This window comes from Pholis gunnellus, assembly GCF_910591455.1.
Source record: "Pholis gunnellus genome assembly, chromosome: 2".
Classification (NCBI taxonomy): domain Eukaryota; kingdom Metazoa; phylum Chordata; class Actinopteri; order Perciformes; family Pholidae; genus Pholis; species Pholis gunnellus.
Window position 1 is genome coordinate 7,333,122 of NC_136536.1, and position 10,320 is coordinate 7,343,441.

Genomic DNA, 10,320 nt, shown 5'->3' on the forward strand with positions numbered 1-10,320 from the left:
ACAGTAAAATAGAATAAACGCATGAGTCGATGTGGTGGGTCACTGTGTGAAAGGTCACAGACGAGGGCAGTTCCTGGTAAGCAGCTGAAAGTTTTAACTTTCTTGAATGTATCTTTAATGCACATTCTCCTGTTGGATTCATCGTCACACAGACGTATGCATGTGAGCTGTGACCTTATCTCAAGTTGGGTATCAGCCAAGTGTGATCGACAGGCAGCGCTGTGTCACAGTGTGTCCGGGAGGAAGTCTTTGTTTCCTCTGTTTCCAGCGGAGGAAATGAGTCACGAGTGTGTGCCAAGTTCAGGCTTCCGTGTGCTCTCAACTTTGGCCGTGGACACCGGTACAGTGACTCCCACCGCATCATAAGCTCCTCTTAACGTCATCCGTATCTCTTACTGTACCATCCTGCGCTCTTATCTGACCAGCACGCGCCCACCACTGCCTCAACTCGCTAAAGAGATAGCAACAGCTCTTTCACTCACCAGTGGAGCGGGTATTTTTCGCTCTGGGAACGTGAGGACAAGGAACAGGAAATAGTGGCCGTACGGGCCTGTTTGCCTCCGACATGATGGATGGATTTTGGACGGTGGAGACGGACAGCCCGGAGTAGAAAGCAAACACTGAGTCTGTTTTTCTGGTCCACAAAAAGCTCTGTCAGGAAGATCTTCTGATCTAATGGATAGGTAATGTGGAGCTAGACATCTATCCCTGTAGGCCAACCGAAGGCTCCGGATAAATCCCGGGCCCTCAGACACATCAATCATGACAATTCTAGAGGCAGAGCATTGTCCCCTCCAGGAAAAACAACCCATTATTTGACCTACTGATGGTCTTTCCTTCGAGTACATTGATGAATTGAGTGGAGTGTTTGAACATGCCTGCTACAGAGAGGCAAAGCCAGGGCGTCGCCAATGCTTGCTGGGATAGACTACCGTGACCCTGAGAGGAAATTATAGTATTCACCAGGATTATTTGCTCTATCTCCAATCACGACACATCTCACATATAGTCTTCGAATTATTATCCTGCAGCTCAGGAGAAAATGTAAACATCGAAATGCAACATAAAGGGAACAGGTGCTGCGTGACATCCGTGGACGTCACACATCAATGACTATCAAAGGAAAGCAACTTTGGAAAGCATCTTTGGCATGAAGGGTGCATACGTGGCACACATTCCAGTCGCAGCCCGCACGCCTCACACTGTATTGAAAGTGAGGTGTTTGCAGGTTTGTTGTTTGTTTTTTTTTCTCGCATACTGTAGCTGCAGCTTCCCTGAGATGGAGCGCCGACTGTGCCACGTGTCCACCGGGCCAGCCTGCCACCATCTGTCTCGAAGACAAGACTGGCACTCTCGCTCACTATAAAATGCAGCTGGGAGAATCAACAGCTGTTGAAGAGGAGCTCTTTCCAAATAACAAGAGGTGTGTGTTAGGGAGGGAGGGAGGGAGGGACTGTTACAGTACACGAAAAGGAGGACAGTAAGGATGTGAGCCGGATGAGTGAAAACACAGGGTCTTAAAAGGTAAATCTGTCAGCGCTCACGCAGAAGCATTCGATAATAGCCGGTTAACAGTTAAAAATCACAAACAGTCCAAAATGTTTTTTTTTGTTTGGAGTATGTGTGACTTCAGCTCCATCTTAACCTCTATGACAGATATTGTTTGTGCTCCGAGAATCCGTGAAAAAAATCTGTCATGCTGGGGGAAGAAAAGTGAGAATATAGTGCATGAGGCTCTCTCTCTCTCTCTCTCTCTCTGGCAGACAAATCTGTACTCCAACATCCATGTACATGCACACACACACACACACACATGAACCGGCTCTGCTGCCTCAATTAAAATAAAAAACGATTTCTCTTATCTCTCTCCACACCCTTCCTTCCCCACCCCTCGCTGCACACGCCCTGGAGACACCGGACTCCAGGTGAATTTCAATGTCAAAGACATGAAGGTAACGCAAGCGCTGCAATCTGTTCATTCTGTCAAGTGGTTGCGTGTGTAGGTGTACGCGTGCACTCGTGTGTGTGTGTGTGTGTGTGTACGCGCGTCTGTACTGTATGTGCAATGTGATTGGTGGTGGTGGTGGTGGTGGTTGAGGGGGAGGCCTATTCATCTGTCTGGTGTGATCGTGGCTCTCTGTAACTGGGCCTAGGCGTGAGTATGCACTCTGTGATCTCCCAGATAAGAGTCATCCATCTGCTGTGTGTATCTGTCAGGGCCCAGGCAGCTCCGCTTATCACTGCACTCATCCATTTCCCCCCAATCATACTCACTCCATTCTATTTTCTCATCCCTCTAGATGTCGTCCCCCACCCCACCCCCCACCCCACCCCCCACCTGCACAGTTCAAAAGCTGCGCTTAATCTTGATTAGCTGACAAGCAGACAATCACAGGTATGGTATGGTATGGTGTTGAAAAGCTGCAAATATGTGACCCACACACACACACACGCACACACACACACACACACACACACACACACACACACACACACACACACACACACACACACACACACACACACACACACACACACACACACACACACACACACACACACAGGTAGTTAGTATTCACAGGCCCCTTCCTCAACCTTTCAGATTACCTACTATAGATGTACCTCAAAGAGCAGCACAGGCCCTTTACTTGTACATTTTACATACAAATATCCTTCCTTCCCAACATCAGTCACACAGGTGACGGATGAGCTGCTGTGTGTTATCTTTTCGTTTTTTCTTTAAGCCTCCAGTGAATCAGTCTGAGTAGCAGATTCCTCTGGACTGCTTTGTGAAACGTGAGAGCGTGAAGCGGCATGACAAGATGATTTGTGTACAGTAGCAACACCAGCTCAACCCAGGGGAGTGGAGTTTACACTGGGGAATCCATTTAGGCTTTTGTCACCCCATACATAACAAAGGCTTCACAGACAACCCTCAGACCGCAAAGCAGCCCAAGGATGGCTTTGTTGTCCCAGCAATCTGTACTTAGTTTGTCACGATCAATATTGTAGGAACCAACCCTATTATTAATTCATCGTCATAAAAAACATTGTTGTGCTGCGTGGTGGGGCTGGATGAAGCTGCTTCAAAGAGGAGACAAACACTGTGTTTCACATGGGATCATTACACGGGGTAGAACGTGTTTCCATCATCAGTATTAATAGTATATGCTCATCTGAGGCCCGCATACCCTGGGTGCTGCTGGGCCTACAGCACGGCAGGTTTTTGCTAGTGGAATATTTATAGCTGTGCATTAAAAGTGGAATCAAGGGTTTAAGTGTACCATTGCAACACCGCTGCTGCTCCTTTGTCTGGGCCTGTCCAAAAATGTCTTGCCGGGGGCTATTTGCAGTGCTACACTCGAAATGTCAGATATCACACACTGCTGTCATATCAAAGCTGGAACACATTAAAGAACAGCTGTATCTCACTAGGGTTTGTTTGATTCTTTTCTCCAAGAACATGTTGTAACCAAGCATATGAAAGCGGTGACGTTTTCCATGAATAAATTCCACGTGTGTGATTTCTTTGTAGCAGTTCCAAGGATTTGAGACAGTTGTGTATATGCAGTGTTTAATTATTTTCTCATTTAAGCACATCTGAAAGCTTTAATACTGGCAATTAAAGTCCTAAATGAGATACTGTTTTCATTCATAACCAAAATAAACACCTACAGTCCAGCATGAGACGGGATATATTCTGAACTACACTGCCATCTTGTGGTTCTGTTATGCAGAAGAAGAAAAAAAGACAACAGTTTAGTGGCAAACAAGCTCATTGTGCAAAGAATCCAGAAGTGTAGTCGGAGACAGCAAGGTGAAACAACTGCCTATTTTATTAGGTCGGAGTCAAAAGGTGGACATCTATCTTCAAGCAAACAAAGTAAACCAAAGCAACAATCAGGTAGGTATCTTTAAACTACAGTGTTCTATAAAACACAGCACACAAAATATAACTTTCTGATCATGTTTATGAAAAAACTTCAGATTATTTGATAAATTTATCCATGGATTAAACACGTGTACTTGTCTTATCCAAAAGACAACGCTGAAATATTATTTACAGGTCATTGCTAAGAAAAGTAAGCAAATACAAATACTAGGTTTTTTTTTTTACAGTGCACCCCATAATGTTGCTGTGAATTTGACATTTACTGACACTGTGCACATTAAAAGCCTTGTAAGTAATGTAATCGTACTGTCTTACATTTCATGCTCACAGGCATGCCATAACGTGGATGTGTAGAAAAACAACGTAATAAATACCATCTTTTTAAAAAGAAGATAACACAAATCTTAAAACACAATTACATGAAAACAAATCTTAAATGTTTTAAGAAGGAAACTCAAATTAAGTTAAATTCTAAAGGGGAAAACAATGATACAAAAGTCAGCTATTTATTGTAGGAGTGTTACAAAATGTAGGAAACCACAGAAACGCTGGTCAAACTACATCATGATTTTAAACTTCATCGATGGTTTACAGGTTAACAGGGGTGGAGGTTTGGTGTGAAACACGACTGAACATAGAGATGAAGGAGAAACACAGGCAGCATATTAAAACAATATTGGTTTCTATTTACTACAGTAGAGTACACGTTTCCTTATACACAGCCAACAATACCCAGAGAGTGTAAATGTCTAAAATCAGTGAAGGTTCTTTCAATAAAATCATGATCATCCCTGAGAACAAATTTTGGTTCAGTACTCAGTGCATCTAAACGGTACTGCCATTAGTATCAATTTAGCTTGTCACGTCAATTCTAAAAACAGCCAAAACTTTGCCTTGAAATGACCACTAAACGACGCCCCTGAAGGCTTCTGCGTTGCTCGCTTGAAGAATTTGCAACGCAAAATGTAATGCCGACAAGAAGTGGCAATCAAGACGTCCCCTACGTGTGTGCAGGCTGTTGCATGATGTTAAATAGAAGAACACTACTGGCATAATAAGCCTAAGAACCTGTTTAGAAAAAAACATGATGCAAAAAAGTGGATCAGAATACACAGCGGTGACTGTATAAAATAGAGGGGAAACCATGCTGCCTTGGCTTTATTATTACAGTTAACCCTGATTTAAAATGCTCCTATGTATTTTAGGTATAAAACAACAAAAACTGATATTCTGTGCATAAAAATGGACATTGCTCTGGTACTGTTCATCAACCTCGGCATCCTCTTCATCTTCCTGGTCCCTTGATGACTTGCCTTCTTCATCGACAAAACCCTCTTCATCACGTCTTCTCAGGCCTCGTCGTCCTCCTGCTCACTGTCATCAGAGCCTACAGGACAGAAGTGAGACGGTTACAATTTCAAACGACCCGTGCTGGATATGAAACATGATTATCACAGTCGACAACTCATTTAGCGTTAATGCATGGCACAAGTCAAGTTGTAAAATAAAAAGGCAGCATAATCAACAAAGATGAGCCGTCAACCCCACAGGTTTCCAACCACCCCCGCTGATTGTTTGTTGTGATAGTGGTCTTACCGTCAATCACAATTTCTCCACCATCATCCTCCTCCTCTGGACTCTCATCTGAGGAGGAGATATTTCCTGTCTATTTAGTTTAGCCTGCATTACCCAGACAGTAATATTACAGCTGCAACACAAGCCAGTCAACTTGACGCTAACTAGCCCTCGGCCTCAACAGGAAACACGGTGGATTTCAAACTAAATCATTTTACAACAGCTACCTATATTCTCAAAATATGCTGAACTAAGCTATAAAAAAAAAGAAACACAAATATATCTATATCATTTTTTTTTTTTAAAACTGGTCTCTGTACCCAAACCAGCCGTGTGGACCAGTAGGGTTTGAGCGGTCTTCTAAAGTTTAGCACTGACCAGCGCTTGGTCCCCTCTGCTGTTGCTGCTGCTGCTGCTGCTGCTGCTGCTGCTGCTGCTCCTGCTCCTCCTCCTCCTCCTCCTCTTCCTCTTCTTCTTCCTCCTCATCCTCCTCCTCCTCCTCTTCTTCTTCTTCTTCATCCTCCTCCTCCTCCTCCTCTTCCTCCTCCTTCTTCTTCTTACTGCGGCCTTGTTCCGCCTCACCAGCTTCCTCACCGGGCTCATCGTCGGAGTCGGAGATCACCACACACTCATCTCCATTACCGTTGTCAGCTGCCCTGGCCCCGCTGCTGCCACCACTGGAGAGGAAAAAAAATAAAATCACACACATATTCGTGTTAACAGCAGACACTCTCATTGTTTCGGTATGCATCCCATCTGGTCTCACCAGCGGGGGAAAAGGGGGGAGGGGGGTGTAGGCAGGAAACTGTTGGAGTTTACACATGAACTATAATTTGAAGGACCTGGGGCTGAGAATATTTCTAGAATTTATAGCTTAATAAGCGGGTTGTCCACCGACTACACGTATGAGAATCTCTTTGTCTTACCTGCCGTTCTCCCTCGGTTCCCACAGCGGAGTAAGGTAGTATCTCAGAGGGTCTCTGTACAGGTCGTCCTTAAGGATCTAAACAACAGCACAGGGGTCATTTATATTTAATATGTTTGGATATATGTGCTCATATACACCATACACAGTCCTGCTAATCTGAGACAAAGCTTTGACTATCATGTAGCAAATGTACACATGGAAGAAGAATCATTGTAGTGTTGCTTAAAAAATACACATTTCTTTCGTCAAAAATGTGAATGTGTGCAGAGAAGAAATTACACTTTGTTAAACCATTAACAAATGTGGCACATGATTGCAATGAATGGTTGTCTAGTGATTAAATGTTACAAAGGCATCATCATGACACCAGAGCCGATGTCTGTGCGCTACAACCATAAGCCGGTGTCAGTAGGAGGGTGCAGTCAGCCGTACCTGTGCTACATCATCTTGCCCTGGGTTGCTGTGGTCACTGAACCAGCTGAAAAAGGTCTGGTAGACGCCACGCGACGACTTCCTGGGTTCGCTGTGGGCCGTCAGGTTCTGTCCACGCTGCCACAGGATGGGGTTGGAGAACGACATGGGAGATCCTAAAACACGAGCAGCCAGGATAAGAGACAGAATTTAATGGCCATGTAGATCTTTAGGTAGCCTCAACATATGAGCAATACTGAACTTCAGATATGATGTACTAGCAGAGAACGGTCAGTCGGTCTGAGAGGTGAAAATCGAAACATCCCTGAAGCGTGAAGAATGTGTTTGATAAAAATCTTCCAATGGCACAACATTTGCTAATGTGATGCAACAGCCCTGCCATGCTAAGTTTGTTCAATATTAATAATTAAACAGTGTGTCCATCCGTATCTACAAACAGACAATACAACAAATGAACAATTGCAACAACGTCACAGTTTATTGTAGCATTAACTGCACTACTGCAGTATTTGGTCCTCCTGGGTGGTTACTTTGTTGAACTTTGTGTTTTTCCTGGCTTTGTCCTCGTCACTCTCAGTACCTTTTAGCAGTTGCTCCCAGGAATGAGTTGTTCTTTTTTGTTTCAAACCTATGACTCAATGTACCCTGGACGAAACTTAATGTTTTTTGCACCAAATGAAAAACTAAATATACATGGCATATGACAATATATACAAGTCTAACAAACACTGTGGATTCATTATGTATGCCAGCTATTGTTACTTTTTGGGAGATCTAGAGGTCAGCATAGCTAAATGTTGAAAGCATATTCTTTTTATACAAACAATAAAACCAAAACAATAATGGGGAAAAAGTCCCCGCATCAGTAGAAGTGGTTAAATAGACGCATATATAGTGTATGATGCATATAGACGTGACTAAATTGTTACGCGTTGTTGCAACAGTTTGTGATCACAACTTCTGATAACTTTTGTTTACAACTGGATAGCGAGACGAGGCCTTCAGATCATTCCGAGATAAGGGACATGATAAAATACAAGTCTCAGTCCACACACGTGGCACCTTAAAGACAAGCTAATATTAAACCTATGATTGTCGGTATTGACATAGGTAACCTGCCTAAAACGGCTTTGTGCATTGAAATATACCAATGCTGCATCCTGCACATACCAAGTACAGACCAACCAACCACATTGCACAATGTGCAGCGATGAGACCTATAACCCGAGTTTGAAACATATTTCAAAGCTGCAACTTTAAAGTAGGTCAAGTAAAGTGGAACAAGCAACTCTGTAAATGTTCCACACAGTCTAACCCGGTGTGACCTGGAGTTTCTTAGTTAGAGTTCCAGTGCTATGCCTTTACTTAATCACCACGATTATTTATTTTTTTACCTCCCATCCCGAGGTGAAGCTCCTTCATGATGATGTTGTTCTGGAAATATGGGTTTCGTCTGAAGTGGAAGCGGATCCTGTAGCCCAGTTTATTGTTCTTGAAGGACTCGATCTGTAAAAGACATCAGGAAATGTCTAAATTTCACTACTAGGCATATACAAGATCAGAACATTGTGCGAACACGCAGACACTTCCTACCTCAAGATCAGTCATGTAACTAAGAGCGTCTTCATCGGTCTCGTCAATGTGAGCCGAGAGATGAGGATGGTTCAACAGCTGGCACATTGAAGTTAAGAAAAAAACAACATGTGTTCGTTTAAATTACTCAAAACACAACATAGGAATGGGGAAAAAGAGGGCCACCATGTTTCATGTCAAGGATACAGCTGTCACCCAGAAGCCGGGGATAGTTTTTGTGATAGAGCTGCGCTGATCCAGATGTGGACGCCGCTGACGACTGATCTTCAGCTCCAGCCGTTGGTGAAGCCGGGCGCTTTTCTTCTCAAGAGCTTCCAGTCTCATCTGTACCTGCGCCAGGAGAGCCACCGACTGTCTCATCTCTGGGGCCATCTTGACCGACACAATGGCACACTCCCCATCATCATTGTCCTCATTGTCTGAAGGGAAAGAAGAGCTTGGAGTGGAGGAAGATCCAGATATAGATTCATCACCATCATCCGCTTCTGGCATCTCATCTGCATCTTCTCTGTCAGTGCTGTGCACAGATGTGGAGCTGTCTGCAGCAGCTGCCTGCGTTTTAGAGCCCGTTCTTGAGGAGTGGTGGCTCCCACGCTGTTTGAACTTGCTCCCCTGTTTCACCTGTTTCGCCTTTTCGGATGAACAAGGAGTCTCTTGACTGACCTCCCCGTCTCTTCCAGTGAGACTGGCAAGTGCTTCGGCAGCTGCGATGGCTGCTGAGTCGGTCTGGTCCAGGGACGCCGAGGGACGCTGCTTTGTCCCTGCTGTCTTCGCAGTACCTTCCTTTGCGTCGGCAGATCCACGTGCATCCGAGGACTGTGGCTTCTCTGTGTTGCTGGCATCAACATTGGAGTTGTTAACAGACAGTGCACTGGTGCCCTCCGTGCTGTCTGAACCCTGATCCGCTTGCACGGCAGCTGGTTTTCCCTCACTATCTTTTGATTGGCCCTCGCTCCCGGCTATTTCTTTACTCTCGGCTTCACTGTTTCTGCAACTTTCCGAAGTGACCCCAGCTTCGTCTGATGCGTCGGCTACTTTTGTGGACTTGCTCGGGATCGTGCTGCCTTCATCGTATTCGGGTGATGGACATCGTTTCCTCGATGCAGAGTCAGCCGACTGTTTGTAGCCCGTCAGTTCACTCATGCTGGCTAGCTAGCCAAATAGCTAACAAGCTAGGTAGCCCGCAAGCACAACTAAAACCAAACTTAAATGCAATCGACTACACCACTGATCTGGCTGCTTGTGATTTCGTAACTCGGATCGTGATGTAACCTACATCCTCAAAGGAGCGAAAACAGGAAGCAGCTCTTGTATTTCTCCGCGGCCTTGCGGAACGTTAAAAAAATTAGCAGGCTATTGCTATTGCTAACGTTAGTTGGCTAACGTTACCCAAGTCGTGTGTCCTCACAGCGATGGCCGCACCACATTTCACGAATAAAAGTCCAACAAGAAAGACTCGGTCCAAATAGCAAAACCCTTCCCTGCTAAAAACCGCCTTTAGAAAGAACCCGTGTTCTTTATATTAGTTTATGTTTGCAATATCCGTTAGCTTACTATCCGTGCACCGACGTGACAGAAAAACAATCCTCTGATTGGCTACGACGCGCCGCGCTAAAACCTCTCCACCAATCACAAACAAGGGTGTGTTTAGATGAGACTACATGTAGCAGCGGTATAACTGCGCAGCGAGTTAGTGCAGCATAGATAATGTGCTAGAGATAATCCTAACGTCAATGGATGTACATTTATATTTATAATTTATATATTTACCCAAACACACCGTGTATCATATGACTTTATCACATTTTACAACGTCCTATCGGTGAGATTATTTTTGAAGACGTTATAAAAATGTGGCAAATTTTAATTAATCACATACAGGACTGTCTCAGAAAATTAG

The 10,320-nt window shown here is 44.4% G+C and overlaps 1 protein-coding gene across 3 annotated transcripts; it reads right to left on the reverse strand.

Annotated features, from left to right (window-relative positions):
- Positions 1 to 3,798: 3,798 nt before the first annotated feature.
- On the reverse strand, positions 3,799 to 9,983 carry tspy (testis specific protein Y-linked). 3 transcript variants are annotated; one of them, XM_079170305.1, is made up of 8 exons: positions 8,607 to 9,983; positions 8,421 to 8,498; positions 8,222 to 8,333; positions 6,828 to 6,982; positions 6,394 to 6,470; positions 5,846 to 6,144; positions 5,489 to 5,536; positions 3,799 to 5,279 (listed from the first exon to the last, which is right to left on the reverse strand). In XM_079170305.1, the coding sequence occupies exons 1-8, from the start codon at positions 9,561 to 9,563 to the stop codon at positions 5,242 to 5,244; spliced, it is 1,764 nt and encodes a 587-aa protein (XP_079026431.1). In that variant the 5' UTR covers positions 9,564 to 9,983; the 3' UTR covers positions 3,799 to 5,241. The 3 variants fall into 3 exon arrangements, with proteins under 3 accessions (XP_079026431.1, XP_079026432.1, XP_079026430.1); XM_079170306.1 differs by lacking the exon at positions 5,489 to 5,536; XM_079170304.1 differs by having other exon boundaries at positions 3,799 to 5,536.
- Between the last annotated feature and the right edge of the window lie 337 nt (positions 9,984 to 10,320).

Bases quoted from the DNA above. Each gene is read 5' to 3' on its own strand.
- tspy (XM_079170304.1), bottom strand. From the start codon at position 9,563: ATGAGTGAACTGACGGGCTACAAACAGTCGGCTGACTCTGCATCGAGG. The intron at 8,499-8,606 runs GTATCCTTGACA...TCAATGTGCCAG, and splicing joins CCGGCTTCTGGGTGACAGCT to CTGTTGAACCATCCTCATCT. The intron at 6,145-6,393 runs GTAAGACAAAGA...TTTCCTCTCCAG, and splicing joins GAACCGAGGGAGAACGGCAG to TGGTGGCAGCAGCGGGGCCA.